Genomic DNA, 16,463 nt, shown 5'->3' with positions numbered 1-16,463 from the left:
AAGGCTACCCCCCTCCAACCCTCCTCCCACCCCATCATCTGTGGATCAAGGCGCCAGGTCCCATTTGGGTACCACGCGGCAGGGGGTTCCCTTTCATCCTTCTCTCCACCACCCCTGCCCGAGGGATGTGAGCGGGGTGCGGGTCCCGGGGTGCCAGCGAGGAGCCGCCCGCCCCCGCGCCCGCCCCGAGAGAGGGGGCGGCTCCGGCCTGGGAGCCGCCCCCTCTCGCCGCCGGAGAACAAACGGGATATTCAGCAGTGGCCTGTGGCTGCCAGAGCAACTCCTCAGGGGAGATTAAGCGGCGAGGCAGACTGCACCGTAATCGCCTCTAGAAAAGCGCCCCGGCCCCGCCTGCCGCGCACGCCCGGCTACCTGGGCTGCCCCGCGGCGGCGCGTGCGAGAGAGCCGGAGAGGGCTCGCCGGGGTGCGGGGCGCGCCGGGGCGGGAGTCCGGGCCGGTGCGGAGCGCGCGGTGCTCCGGGGTGCGCGCCGGCGTGGGGCGAGCCCCGAGCGTCTCCACCGGCCATGAGGGGCGCGGGCGCCTGGGCCCCGCTCTGCCTGCTGCTGGCCGCCGCCGCCGCCCAGCCCTCGCGGCCGCAGCCCCCGGAGAGGTAACGCGACCCCCGCCCGCGCTCGCTCCCTTCCTCCCTCTCTTTCCCTCGCCCACGGCTTGGCTTTACCCACTCCGCTTCGGGGCGCCGGGGGACCCACGCGCCACCAGGACCCCGGGATGGCGACCGTCCTCGGGGCTCCTTCCGGCGACCCCCAGCTCCGCCCGCCCCACGGCCCCGCAGCTGGCCGGCCACCACCTCTCCTCTCCCCGAAGGTTCAGGCGGGCGCTGGGAAGCACTGGGACCCAAATGTGTGGACTTTGGTTTACTCCTGTTTTCTTCCCCGGAGAGGCTTTGCCCAGAGACAGAAGCCTAGGGAAAAACGCGAGTTGCCTGGCGCCCGGGGAGCGGCTTTTGGCAAGTTTAACTCTTCAGCCTCTGAGCTGCCAGATGACTCCAGGACCTGGGCCGGGAGACCTGCCCTATGGCCAACTTTGCCATCTCCTTTTCCACCTCCATCACCATCAACCTCCCTTTTCAATGGGAGGCTCTGCCAATGGCCAACGATTTTCAAACAAAGAGAGAATTAGGCATCTCTCCAAATCCAGGAAATTAAAACTTTTTCATATTAACCAATTACTTGTCTAGCTTTAAAACCATTCACTTCACGGAGCCTAGCTCTCACCCTCTCTCTCTCTCTCTCTCTCACTCTCTCACTCCCCGCAGTTAAATTTTCCATTTACCATTTTCCTGTAAGATCTTACCACTTAACGTGGAGGACTTGATTGCATATGGATGAATGGATGGATAGATTGATCTTGTTATCATGGTGGAGACAGATGGCAGCTGGACTGAATGTTTTATCAGGCTAGAATTTATTCTAAGAGCTAACAAGTATTTCAAATCCCGTATATGATGCAGGCAGTTAATTGTCAGTATTCACTTTATCCATATTAATAGACTGCATCTTTCTGAAATTGACATTAAATTGTTAGACAGTGTTTCAAATTTCTTTTCCTCTTTTATTTTCCCAGACCTGTTTTCACATGTGGCGGCATTCTTACTGGAGAGTCTGGCTTTATTGGCAGCGAAGGTTTTCCTGGAGTGTACCCTCCAAATAGCAAATGTACCTGGAAAATCACAGTAAGCATTTTTTTAAAGGGTATTCTCCAAAAGTGAATATTGGAAACAGTGGAAGAGCTGCTGCTTTTTTCTTCTGCTGTCAGAATTTGGGTTGGGAACAAATGTCTGTAATAGTGAAATGTTGGATTTATCTCAACTATTTGGGAGATTTTTAATAGAACTAGCGGTGCCCTGCATTAACAGTTAGAAAGGGCTCGAGATAATGCTTGCAGGGATAAATTCTTAAAGCAGATGTGTGTCTGAAAACCCAGTTTAACTCAGCTGAGTTTCATGGATTCAAAATTAAGGCTATCTTCAGGCAAAGACCCATCATAAAGACTTCTAGAAGCTGTTTGTTGCCTGTGCCTTTCATAAATGTCTCCCAGTGACGGATAGAAGATCAAAGGTAGTACTCACCTCTGACTACTTTATAACCATTAGGGGGGAAAAAGGGGGAAAGAAAAAGGAAAAAACAATCCCACTTAATGTCTCTGACTTAAAACCACCACTAAAGGCAATCTAAGAATAGAGAATAGCAATAACTTAGGGGAGAAAAAGCCTAAATAGCAAACAAAAACTAACAAAATGCCCAGGGTGGTTAGTAATGGCATAGATTATGCTGAGTCAAGATAAGAAATCAGACTTAGAGACAGCCAGCCTTAAAAAAATAAGTCCGGATTTAGTCAGCCAGAGTGAGTCATCTTTCCAAGTGAGCATAGTAGTGACCATTATCTTCTTCATTTTTTTCAATTTTGAGAAATTGTTTGGTAATTGAACACATTAGTTCACTGAAAGCTTCATTCAGTCAGATTGTACCACCCATGAATTAATGATTTTTAAAAGTAGGTACCTCTTATTGAGCACTTACTGAGTGCCAGGCACTATGCCAGGTAGGTAACAAGCATAATCTCACTGAATCTTTGAAATCACTGTGAGGAAGTATTATTATCCCCATTTTATAGATGAGGAAGCTGAGGTCTAGAACAATGATATAAACTGACTTGATCAAGCGCTGGGTAAGTCCAACTTTCTACAAAGTAAAGCCTATTTTGCAGTGAGGCCTTCCCACCAAGAAGGTCATTTGACAGGCAGATATGAGGGGGTCTCCTTCCTTAAATAAAAGTCAGCTCCTATATGCATTGATGCTCTCCTGTAAAATATCGGCTATCTAATGAATTGGTACAGATTTCATTACGTTATTGAAACACATGGGGCCAGGAGAGGATGGTCATGAAAAATAGCTCTGCAATATTGATATTAGCATAAATGTGAAATAAGGCTCCGAAACAAACATGTAACTTGGTTTTTATGTTATAGTTGTGTTTCAGTTATGATTAAATGGCTGTAAGTTTAAAATGACCCAAAGAAATTAGTGACTGAGAGGCACCATGTGCCTAGCAAGTAGACTCATGGTTAGCCCAGCGTTTTGGGCCTTCGGGGCATTGTTAGTGTTGGAGGTGGAGAAGGGTGTCCAGTGAAAGTTGTCCTTGGTAAAGGAGGGGTGTGCCCTCGCAGAGGCCTGACTACCTTATTTTTATGTGTGGGGAAGAGGAAGTGTAATGGTTGCTCCTTATGGATACAATGTAAAGGTGAGGCATGCTGGCTCTCATTCCATCACTCATAAGCCGTGTGATGGATTTATCTTTAAACCTCAGGACTGTTGTGAAGATAACATGAGATGGTATGTATAAAGCTCTTTGGCTGAGTGTCTGCGATATAAGAAGTGCTCACTAAACGTTAGCTACCACCGTTACCGCTGTTGCTGGTATTGGCTCATCCTTTCTTCTGACTGGTAGGCAATATGTCAGATCACTGCCACCCCCTTAGTATATTGGCTAAGCTGGGCTTGGCATCAGCTTTAAAGCAGCTCAGACTTTGATGGAACAATAGACTTTGTTATGTGTATCTAGGAAGCACTTATTTCTGTGCTTGGGTTCTCCTGTAATCTTACTGGAGAGATTCCGTGTGCGTTAGGACTAGGTTGGCTCCTAGTAGCAGAGATCCAAAGTAACAATCGCTCAACCAGAAGCTTGGTTCTCTCCCGTGTAAAGGAATCTGGAGGTAGGCAATCCAAGATTGGTGTGGCAACCTCAAATCATTAGGCACTCAGTATCCACTTAGATGTGTGCTCAAGGTCCAGCCATCAGGTTCATGGTTTAGCCAACAAAAAGGAAGAGAGGAAGGGCACAGATCCTCCCTTTAAGGACATTGTGCAGAATTACCTGCACCTTGCTGTTTACATTGCACTGGCTAGTTATTAGTTACATGGCCACTTCTAGCTGCAGGGAAGCCCTGAAATGAAGTCTTCATGTCAGGAATCCATGTGCTCCGCTAAAATTCAAGAGTCTTCTTTTGAATAAAAGTCTTCTATCAACTGTGGAAAGAAGGGAAAACAAGCAAACAACAAGCAGTCTCTGTGACATATTTATTTGTGGTTTGCCCAGGCTGCCTGAACTAATGCTCAAAAGTTGAGTAGCAAATGCCAGGCTTTTTTGAAAAATATATATTTTTAGAAAGCATAGGTAATGCACAAGAAAGGACTGCACAATTTGCTTTTCTAGTGAAAAGCTTTATAGTTTTCACTCTTAGCCATTTGATTCTGTTTCAAGGGGCTGCCTCTTTTATGTTTGCATATGCGTAGCACCAAGAACTTCCAGAGGAGCCCAGCACATTCTCCTGGTTATAATTACAGCCTCAGCAGAATGTTCCCAAAGGCCTTGGATGCTCTCAAGATCTCAGTTTCAAAATATCTTCATTTCTTTGTATTTCACAAGGAAAAGCACTGAATCGTTGGGGAAAATATTCCCAGTTCTTCTTCATGGTCCTCTGGTGTGTCAGAGTAGAAGAAGGGAGCTCCATGGCTTCTGTATATCCTTGGGTTGACAAAAGAAGGGGGACTGTGGTAGCACTAAAGCTTGTAGAAGCTGGTAGCCCTAAGGTCTGTCATCCATTCAGCAAATGTGTGTTGGGTCTTGGGTACTACTGGAGTTTTGGTGAACAAGGCAGCCAAGCTCCTTGCCCTCATGCAGCTATCATCCTAGTTTGGAGAGACAGGCAGTTAATGTTTAAACAAACAAGTAAACAAAATATTACATAGTGATAACTGAATTATAAAAATAAAATAGATACTACTTCATATCCATCAGGATGGCTATTATTAAAAAAACAGAAAATAATAAGTGTTGGCAAAGATGTGAAGACACTGGAACCCCTGTGCATTGCTGGTAGGAATGTAAAATGGTGCAGCTACTGCAGAAACAATAGGATACTTTCTCAAGGAGTTAAACTTAGAATTACCATATTACCCAGAAATTCCACTTCGGGGTATATACCCAAAAGAAGTTAAAGCTGGGATTTGAACAGATATTTATATACGTCCATATTCATGGCAGCATTATTCACAATAGCCAAAAGTTGGAAGCAACCCAAGTATCTATCCATAGATGAATGGACAAACACAATATGGTATACAAAGGAACATTACTCAGCTTTAAAAAGTAAGGAAATTCTGACACATGCCACAACATGGGTGGACCTTGAAGACATTATGCTAAGTGAAATAAGCCAGTCACAAAAGAACAAATATTGTGTGATTCTGCTTACATGAGGCACCTACAGTAATCAAAATCATAGAGACAGGAAGTAGAATGGTAGTTTCCACAGGCTGGGGAGGTAGAGGAATGAGAGTTAGTATTTAATGGATACAGAGTTTCAGTTGGGAAAGATGGGAAAGTTCTGGAGATGGATGATGGTGATTGTTGCACAACTTAATGCCACTGACCCATACACTTCAAAATGGCGAAAATGGTACATTTTATGTTATGTTTTACCGCAATAAAGAATTTTTTTAAATAAAATAAAACAGAGCAGTGGAATATTAGATAATAACCGTATAATTCCAAAAGGGCAAATCTGTAGAGACAGAGAGTAGATTAGTGGTTGCCTGGGGCAGGGGATAGGTATGGAGATTAACAGTTAATGGTCATGAGGGATCTCAGAGGTGGAAATGACCTATGGTGATGGTTGTACAACTTGGTATAGTTACTAAAAATTATTTAATTGTGCCGTTAAAATGGGTGAGTTTTTTGTTTTTTTTTTTTTAAGAAATTCACGTTCTTTTATTTATTTATTTATTTATTTATTTATTTATTTATTTATTTATTTATGACTGTGTTGAGTCTTCGTTTCTGTGCGAGGGCTTTCTCCAGTTGCGGCAAGTGGGGACCACTCTTCATCGCGGTGCGCGGACCTCTCACCATCGCGGCCTCTCTTGTTGCGGAGCACAGGCTCCAGACGCGCAGGCTCAGTAGTTGTGGCTCACGGGCCCAGTTGCTCCGTGGCATGTGGGATCTTCCCAGACCAGGGCTCAAACCCGTGTCCCCTGCATTGGCAGGCAGATTCTCAACCACTGCACCACCAGGGAAGCCCCGGGTGAGTTTTATAATATGTTAAATATACCTCAAGAAATATGTAGAAAAAACCCAACAAACATAACATAGTGATGGGATAGAAGTAGCTATGGATGAGGTGGTTGGGAATGGCCACTCCGAGGAGGTGACATTTGAGCTGAGGCCTGAGTGATAAGGATCCAGCCATGTGAAAGTCTGGGGAAGAGCATTTTAGGCAGAGGGACCAGCAGGTGCAAAGGCCCTGAGGTACAGACAAGCTTGATTTGTCTGAAGAACAGCCAGGAGGTCACTGTTGCTGGAACAGAATGAGTAAGGGGGACGGTGGGAGAAGTAAAAAAGGTGAGCAGGGCCCTGTAGGCCATGGTGAAGAGTTTGAATTTTATTTTGAGTAGGATACCACTAGAGAATCTTAAGCAAAGGAGTGAGATGTTCTGATTTTAAAAGATCATTCTGGCTGCTGTGTGGAAGATGAATTGTAGGGCATGAAGAGTGAAAAGAGGGAGACCAATTAGGAAGCTGTGTGGTCTCCAGGAGAGAGAAGATGGTAGAATGGGCAAGAGGGGTAACCAAGGAGATGAAGAAATGTGGACTCTTCTGCCTAAAGCAGTTGTCTTAGCAGTTCTGAATGCAGCTAGGGTGGAGTGGCACCAGCCAAGAGGCCCAACGCACCAGGCTCTGGACCCTTGCTTGACATCTGCTCCAGACAGGGCTGTGCTCTGGTGTGGCCTCATCCAAGGCAGTCCGTTAAAGGCTTTCTGGAAACCAGTGGATCCAGTCCATTTTCCAGCTCCTGCAGTCAGTAAACCAAGAATAGAATTCCCACTGGCTATTCAACATCATAGAGACCCTTCAAGACGGAAGAGCCTGAGAGTAGCCCCCAAACTCAAGTTCCCGTAGCTAGAAAGGTCCTGCTTCTCACCACTCATCTGCTTCGCAGTTCATTCTTCCAGACTGGAGAGCTGTGTCCCAGCAAGGTGGCTTTCACCACCAAATCCTCTTCATCAAACTCTATCTTATCAGTGGGGGTGTGGAGGTGGGAAAAGCCTAATGTTAAGGTCTGTATACTTTGAGAAAGGTGAAGGCTAGTGGTCACAAGCAAACTTTCTAGCCATTTGTATTGGACTTTCTGAGATGGAAGTACAACTTGCAGAATGGAAATTTAGATTTGCCCTTAAATGATAGGACTTTAACATTTTCCTTGCTATTTCTTGGACAGCTGCACTGTCTAAATACACTATCAACATTGACTATTTAAATTTAAACTAATTAAAATTAAGTTAAAAATTAAAAATCCAGTTCCTCAGTCACCCTGGCCATATTTCAGATGCTCAATGGTCACATGTAGATGGCAACCACCATATTGGACAGTATATAATACGAATATTTCCATCATCACAAAAAGTTCCTTTGGACAGTGCTGTTCTAGAAAAATTTCGAGGTTAATTTTACTCACGTGAAGATATGTTGAGGACACACGTGCTCCGTGCTGCTTACTTCTGCTTCGCAGACGAGGAAGCTGACGCTTGTTCTGTGTAGTGCTGAAACTGTGCCTGGAACTCAAGCCTCTTGACTCAACTCTATCTTTCTGGCCACCAACTCTTGGTGACCTCAACTAGTCTTAGGCTTTACTAATTAATTTTGCTGAGTGTGTTCTAAAAAACGTATGGCTAGAGTTCAAATCAGAGAATTTGAGCGTTAAGAAATTGTTAAATATTTTGTTACTAATGATGGAGTTGAGGGTTTCTTAGTTTCTCATAAGAGTTGAGGTTCAAGACTGTAACCTAAGGGGCATCTGCATAAAATACCAAGTCTGCATACATGGGGGGTGGGTAGGACTTAAGTATGATTTGACAGCTAAGGGAAGTATAATTTTTGGAAAATGGTGGCTGGTCTTCTAAGCAGGCTTGGAAGGGCAACGTGACTGGGTTGAGGCAAAAGTCACCCAAAGTGATTGAAGGATGAGAGCTAGTAACTGCGCCTGTACCAAGCCCGGCACCAAGAAATGAAACTCCAAGTATTGACATAGCACCACCTGGACCGCTCTATCACAGTGGTCCCCCTGCTGGGTACGTGTGCCCAAAGGGGCAAGACTGTGCAGGAGACAGTAAGAGACCTCTGAGATCCCTAAAACAAGTCAGGGAGAGTGGACCGGTGTCAAAAAGAGCACAGCCGGTGGGCTGTGGCTCACTGCTACACTGGCAAGGTGCGTTTACCAAGAGCCCACCAAGCACGGCTGTAGGTGCTGGAGACACACAGATGAATACCTGGGAGATGTGAGCATGGGAGGCTGCCTGGGATGACGCATCCCCCAGGCTCTGGGTGGGAAGGGAAATAAAACCCAACAGGCACCTTGCCTTCTTGGCTCCACCGGTACAAAGATCGCCATTCTATTAACGGTTTCCTTATAAATTCATTGCAAACGTGGCAAGTCACCCAATCCTTCGGTTCCTTGATCTTTTCATCAATAACTTGTTCATTTTATAATCCCAGGAGAATTAGAGATTCATATTGATGATTTGACACAATTTAAAAAAAAAGAAAAGAAAAGAGTCTTTAGTAGCAAAATAATACCTTGTGAAAGCAACTCTATTCAGAGTTTGACTTGGGCTGCATATGGTATGGCCAGCTAAGTGGAACCAGCTGAAACTTGGTTTATAGCAACTATGCAAATTAGAGGAAACTTGAAGCCTAGAACATTCTGGGAACTCTCCTCGAATAGGTATGTAGGAATTGTTATTTTAAATTGGTTCCCGAAGTTAAAACTAAATATTGCATCTGAACTCCTGTTGTTATCTAACAGAAACAGCAGTTGGTATGCAGATGTCAGTGAAAATGATTTTGTTCTTAGATTTAAAGGTGGGCATAATTTACAAAACAGTTTTTAAAAATGAGATTATTCATGTATGTGATCTTATTGTTATAAAACATTATCAAAATTACAAGGTATTTGTTTATGATTTACATCTCTTTTTTATTTCCAAAAAACGTTTGAAGGTACTGAAATTAGAGAGCAGATTATTGAAGGTTTCAGTTATTGTTTTGAGCAGAAATCTGGCTTAGGAAAAAACCAGCAAACATTTGAGCAGTTTAAAATTTGGTGGCTCCTTTAACTCTGAAGTAAATAATGTGGGCCAATCAGAAAGTCACAGACTTATGCCAGAGATGGAAGGAGAATTATAGCAATGAATAGAGTCAGTCCTATTTAAGCCGAAAGTATGTGGCAAATTTTTCCTTATTTAGCTAATTCATGCAGAGGAAAAAGGCATAAATTGTCATATGTAGAAGGTCTTCAGATTCCCCAGGTAATACACGTACTGTCATTTTGATAACTACCTTTTTTTTTTCTATGCAACTGGAATTAAATATACTGGTTATTATATAGGTCGCAGATCTAAAATAATAACATGTGGTTACTTCATCTGCATCCAGTTCCGTGATGTCAGTGGATACATGTTAGTATGTCCATTTCAAAAACGGCAAAAGTGAGGTCTAAAGAACTTGTATCTTGCCGAATATCCCTGCAAATGGTTTGAAAAGACTAGCGCATTTTCTGACTCGGTGACACAAATGCACTATTATGCACTTATTTAACAAATAAACATTCGCTCAGTGCTTATTGAGAATCCACTATGTACTGAGCATTGGGCTGGGCCCCAAGGGTAAAAAGTCAAGGCATAGTTTCTATGCTTACGGAGTTTATAATCTGGTAGGGAGTAGCTAGATAAGAAAATCAGTAGCAATTATGTTGTGTAAATAATTATGCTACTCACTGTAAGTAGTTTTAAGTATTGATAATGTGGAATAAGGCTTATTGACATTTTAAAAATTATTGAAGTTCTTAGATTATTTAAATGAAAACAATTATTACCTCATGCAAAGAGTAAAAGATGTTATGACCCATTTTACATCTGTGCTGCTCTAAGACTTGAGAAATTGTTATATGTCCTTTGTCTGACAGCACAGGGCTGTTTTACAGCACATGCCTTGATATTTCCAAATACACCTAATAAACAATTGTGTAAAGGCATTCCTTACCATGGGGCGATTTTGTTACTTATGTGTGCTAAAGTCCTCATACTGAATCCATCCTCCAAAAGCCTGATTAAGTTTAAATGGCATTCACATTTACTTTAGAGAAATGATAGATTGAAAATGTGATTGGGATTTACATCTTCCCACTAACCTTCATACGGCTTCATGAAAAGCAAGTCAGCAGTGGTGGGGCATGGAATTGCATGAAAATTGAAACATATAGTGATGTTCTATTTAGATTGGTGCTAGGTATATAATTTGAGAAAACAAATCGTGAATTTAGACAGGAACTCAACATTTAAGTCGCTTAATTATACCTAAGGGTATGGCAAGGGGTTCTAAAATTACTGTAACTGTTATTTGCCTGGCATAACCACAGCAGGACAGATAGCGGAATGGAATTTTGGCCTTAAACACATATTTCCTGGCTTTACAATACATGTAGGATTTAGAATTATATCGAGATTTAAATTCCAGTCAACTATGGGGTTTGTTTTAACGTACCTATACATTTGTTGGACTAGGCTTCGTTACTTCAGCTGCCTGAAGAGTAATTTAACCCAATGCTTGACTTAATATTATTTATATCTAATTCCTTAGTAAAGATGAGTGCAATTAACAGAGAATGTCTGCATACCCAAACTTGAGCACTATATGAATGGGAAAAGAACACTATAGCTACATGTTGTCTGTTTTTTAATTAGGAGAGAATAATTCAGAAACTTTGTGATTCTTATGACACTTAAACTGTCCCAGTTAGGTTTCAATTGATAAAATACTGGAAGCATTAAAACATTTTCCATGCTGCCTTCAGTCCTTCTGAGAAGCAGGGGAAATATAAATCCTAAATAAATAAGCAAGTAGGTGACGTTTTCCCACTGGGGCCTCAGCCCAATTTTTCTAAATTTGTTTAGTTTCCTGCTTGCTTTTAAGGGCTTCTGTTGCTTGTTTTGTTTTGTTTTGTTTTTCTTTGCTGTCTCACATGGAAATCAAATATGTTTTTATTGATTGAAAACATGATGTTTTATTAATGTGCTTATTTGTACCGCTTGTATCTTTAGGGCTGGTCGAAGGCAGATGCCTTAGAAAGGGCTTGATGAGTAGAGAAGAAAATGAGAGACCGTGAAAATGAAGTCCTCTTTGGGTATTTCTTTTTTCTGAAAGAGATTCTCCTTAATAATATATTAACGACAAAAAGTCATTTTTCCTGAAACATCACTATAGTAATAGAGCACAAAGATAACACATTTAAAACCCCTCTATTAAAGAGCTGTATGATGAGAAAGCATTTAACAGAGGTAAAACACCCAGAAATGGTTTTCAAGATTGTATTATTAAAAAGACTGATGGAATTAGTTTCACACTCCTATCCCAGAGTTCAGCTTATGATATGAAATTATAGGCAAATTTGAATTGTTCCATAAATTTTCAGATTCCTTGCAATCTATCAGGTATTGACAGAAAAAAAGAAAGAAAAAGAGAGTGGTTTCATTGGTTGGTTGCTGTATGCTGGAGACCAGAGAAGCATTTGCAGGGCTCCTAATTCTAAGGCTTTCTCTTTTTTTTTTTGTTTTTTCACATTGTCCTGCTTTTAGAGTTTGGAAAGTGTTCCCGTGCATATGCTGCACAGTCAAGTTTTATCTGTGTGCATCACTGTTCCTTGATCCTATGAAAAACGTAATCACTAAAACGCCCCTGCACGTTATAATTTAGCAGCTTTATTGACAGTGGCAATGGCGCTTTGGGGGTACTCTTGAATTTCTTACTCTAGGGACTTGGGAGAATAGAAGTGTTTTCTTCAGATATATTATTTGTTAGCTCCTAAGAGTCAAGGTGGCAAGTCTCTGTAAAACCAATATAAATATCTAAAAATAAATGGAACAACCACAGAGACGTGGGGAGTTGCAATTAAAGCTGCACAAGCCCTGCCACTAAATATCACCTCTCTTTCACCACCTCAGCCCCAAGACACTCCTGGACATGACATATAATAAAATAGTGTTTCCCAAAGTGCAGAGGGAGGGAGAGACCTTTTAGTCACAGATGGTCTGTTCTATGGACCAAGCTGATAAGAAGCACGGGGAAGCCAGTGGAGATTTGATTGCTGCTTACTTTCCTAGAAGTGAATTGATAGTGTTACGGACTAGGGTTCTTGACCTTCCTTAATCGATAGAAATTGATACGAGGCCAGACAAGAAATTCAGGCCGTGCTTTATTGGGGCCCCTGCTGCAGCGGGGGGTGGGGAGCGAAAACAAGTAACATGTTCCCTTGCTCATTTCTGGGGGAGGGCGGCGAGCTGGTTCCTTATATGGAGTGAGGATAAGGGTGTGTCCAGGGGTCGGGCTGGAGGTGTGGCTTAGGTGGCTTGCCCACCCTTTTGGTGGAGTTGAGTGTAGGTGACGTGCACATTACCCCTGTTTTTGCTCCTGGCTCTTCAGAAGTGGCAGTTGGGTTTTTGATCTCTTTGTATCTTGTTGTCCATAATTTGCCCCAACTGGACATGCATGCAGTTATTTTTAGTCCCTTATAGTTTCTTTATATTTTGTTGCTTGAGGAGACATTTTTCCAGGTGCAAGCACTGCAGCAGAGGGTCCCTGGTCCCAGCCTGTCTCAGTAAGGGTCTGATAGAGGTCTGATATAGACTTTCTAAAAGCCCTGGGCTATGATTGACCTTCTGGGAAGAAATCATAATTCATTACAACTATTTTTAAAGTACCTTCCAGAGATCAGATGCTGGGTTGGGCAGAGAGACTGTAATGTTTGGAAAACCATGTCCCAGAACAGGGTTTGGGGTGGCAAGGAGGCTTTCACTAGTCTGGGAAATGTCCCGGAAATGAATCACAGTAGCACAGGGTAACAAGGTTCACGGTGGAGGGTTGTAAGTATGGCATCACTCAGTGACTAGTAGAAAGGGCATTGTCAAGTCATACTGAAATATTTTTCAGCTATTTACTAGGAATGTGATGCAGTTCCCAGAACTTTCCAAAGTTGGTTATCATGGCCAGACCTGCATCGTAAAGGTAATGTGAGGATTGAAGGAGGTGGTAGATGAGAGGCCCTTGGCACGGCCCTTGATGCAAGAAAGTACTCAATAAATGTTTTTTTTTCAACCTCTCTTCCAGGACTGTAATAAGTCATAAAAGTGTGGTGTTTGTGTAGAACTTGTCTGCAAGCCAACGCATTTCAAGCTGGATGGTAATCCTTTTGGGGCATGGCTAGCTCCCATGGGTATTGGAAATACCCATTCCTACTCACTATGTCCTTTCTTCACTTAAAATATGGTCTTTCATAAGACTTTGTCCACAGAAGTGCTTCCAAACCTTCCCTGATTCTCCTCAAGCTAACCACCTCCCACCCAGCACCAACTGAGAATGCCCCTTAACTTTTAAAACTAGGGTGTTTAGAGGCAGAGAAAGGATTGTCAGTTAAGAATCGCAAATAATTTTCTGTCTTTAGAGATGGGGATTTTAATTCACTTTTGGAGGCTCAAATCATCAGAATAGTCCCCACTAGTTATACAAATTAAGTAATGAATTTATTCATTTATTCCTAATAGAGATACCCCATGATATATTATTGATAGTTAAGAGTGCAGTTTCTGGAGCCAGACTGCCTGGGTTCAAATACCAGCTCTCCTATTACAGTGGTGAATCTCCGAAGATGACCCCTAAATAACCTCACCTCCTGGTATTCACGCCTTTTTCTAGTACCCCCAAACATTGAATCTTGGCTGGCCCTATGGAAAAATAGAATGAGACAGAAGTGATACTACAGGACTTCTGGGGTTGGGGCATAAGAAATCTTAAAGCTTTTGCCTTAGTCTCTTAAAACATGAACTCTGGGGGAATCTAGCTGCCATAAAAGGACTGCCGTGCTATGAGGAAGCCCAAGCTAGCCTCGTAGTGAGAGAGAGAGAAAGATGCTCAGACAGCCCCCAGCTGTTCCAGTATTCCCAGCTGGGGTGCCAGACATATGAGTGAGAAAGTCATCTTGGAGAACCAGCCCCAGTTAAGCCTTCAGACAACTTAAGCCCTAGCTGAGAACTGATACTAATTGCATGAGATAATTCAAGCAAGAATCACCCAGATGAGACCAGTGAAGTCACAAAACCATAAGAAATAAGAGTGCATTGTTGTTTTAAGCCACCAAATTTTGGGGTTGTTTGTTATGCAGCAGTAGATTACCAAAACAGTTACTTACTAGCTGTATGACCTTGAGTTTGTTAGTTAACCTCTTCATGTCCCAGTTTCCTCATCTATAAAATATGGCTAATAATACTCTCTACCTCATGGGATCATTTTGGGCATTAAATTAGTTATTGCATGTACAGTATTAAAAACCGTGCTTAGCACATGGTAAGTACTTGAAAAAAAAGTATTATTCATCCATGAAATATTTATTGAATGCTTAATATGTGTCAGGCCTTGTTTTATATTCTGGAGATATAATAGTGAAGGTTCTTGTACCGATGGTGTTTACTCTCTAGGGGGGAAGAGAGACAATAAAATAGATCACAAATAGTAGGGTGGGAATAAGTACCATGAAGACAATAAAACAAGGTGATGTAATAGAGACTGAGGCTGACGATGTGACATTTGAACTGAAACCTGGGTGATGCAAAGTGTCTCCCCACTGATGGTTCCTGAAGAAATTGTGAGGTCATCACTGCTCTGAATGCAGATGACTAGGTATGTGGCATTAAGCAACTTCTGACGTTTCTTGCCCATATGAGTACAAAATGTCTTCTGGATGATTATGAGTGGAAAGGCCTTGCTCATGAACTAAGGTTAACTCCTGGGGAGAGGGTAGTGGATTTGGTTTGCTTCTTTGCTTCTTTCTATTTGGTATGTTTGGCTTTTACTTTTGAAAGGTGCTTTGGGATGTGGACAGGGGAGGAGCTGAAGGGTCAGTTTTTGTGCGTAATGTTGTCTTGGGTCCCAGGTGACACGGAGTGCTGCAGAGTTGGGAGGAAGGTGTTGTCCTCATCCTGGCTCACAAGTCTCTGCAACTTGGGAGCGTGCAGAATCTTAGGCGCATCAGAAAATAACACCCTTGAAACAGATAGATGCTTCCTCTTCATCGGCCCGTTCAGGGGACTTGGTGGGCACATCCATCACCAGGAACATTCTACTTATCCATTCATCTGTGAATGGACACTTGGGTTATTTCCACATTTTGGCAATTTTGAATAATGCTGCTGTGAACACTGGTGTTCAAGTGTCTGTTTGAGTCCCTGCTTTCAATCCCTTTGGGCATACACCTAGGAGTGGAATTCCTGGATCATGTGCTAATTCTCTGCTTTATGAGGAGCCACCGAACTGCTTTCCAGCAGTAAGAGAGAAAGACATGTGAACGCTATCACTAGGGAGCCAGACAGCTTTGTGGGCCTGTGTAGACATCCCTTGGAGATACTCCAAAACAACTGAGATTTTGGGGGGGGATTCTGGCACAGTCATCAAGCTAATAGGAACTTGCACTGTTGTTCTTTAGGGATTACAACTAAGCATTTATTGTGTGGGGGATACATATATGTGGTAGAAAAAAATTTTTTTTTAGTGCAAGGCAATTATCAGGAGCCATGCAACTACCCTAGGAATTGCCCAATATACTTGTTTTAATTATTATATTATAATTGTGATTTATAATTTTAATGAACTTGCTTTATTATTCTCCATAAGTCTTATATATATTTATCCCTATAAATCTGAGCAATGCATATATTGTTTTATTACTCTCTATAAATCTTAGCTATTTATATATCTGAAAATAATGAAACTATATTTCTTAGTAGAGAAATAAATCATAGAATTATTAAGTCAGAAAGGAATTACCAGAAAGCATTCCTGACTGTCTATCCCCCAGTGCAGACTGGAATCTACTTCCTCTGTGTTCCCGTAGCATCCGGGGAGTATCTTTATTGCAACACTGATCACTGATCATCTGTTTACTAATCTATCTCCTCTACTAAACTGAAAAGCTCTTGAGGACAAGACCCTTATTTTAGTTGTCTGTTCTCCTAGTAGCTAACATAGTGCTTGACACAGGCAATAGCTGCTGATGAAAGAACGAATGTATAAATGAATGAATGTTCGAATGAATGAGTGAATGAATGAATAGATCAATGACTACACCTCCTTTTAGGCAGAACAGCACAGAAGCTATAGATCTCTGCAGAAGAGTATCAACTTATTGCCAAAGATCTCTAGGGAAGGAGACTTATTCTGAAAATGTTTGTAATCTGCAGAATGCTACCGTTAAAAGAGATGCTCCCTTCCTGCATCCTCCTTGCTTCTAGTTGTGTGCCATATGTGTGCTGTTTGCACCTCCCCCTGCGTTTGTGCATTATCAG

At 42.5% G+C, this 16,463-nt stretch overlaps 1 protein-coding gene across 1 annotated transcript in view; it reads left to right on the top strand.

Moving 5' to 3' along the window:
* The first annotated feature begins 235 nt into the window (after positions 1–235).
* PCOLCE2 (procollagen C-endopeptidase enhancer 2) overlaps positions 236–16,463 on the top strand; it is a 73,874-nt gene continuing 57,646 nt past the window's right edge. The window contains exons 1-2 of the mRNA XM_068546044.1: positions 236–610; positions 1,585–1,693. Of these exons, the coding sequence (XP_068402145.1) occupies positions 525–610; positions 1,585–1,693 (195 nt within the window). The 5' untranslated portion in view covers positions 236–524. The remainder of the gene's footprint in view (positions 611–1,584; positions 1,694–16,463) is intronic.

This window comes from Eschrichtius robustus, chromosome 6 (genome assembly GCF_028021215.1).
Source record: "Eschrichtius robustus isolate mEscRob2 chromosome 6, mEscRob2.pri, whole genome shotgun sequence".
Classification (NCBI taxonomy): Eukaryota; Metazoa; Chordata; class Mammalia; order Artiodactyla; family Eschrichtiidae; genus Eschrichtius; species Eschrichtius robustus.
Note: the sequence above shows the minus strand (reverse complement) of the source record. Positions and strands in the feature narration are given on the sequence as shown.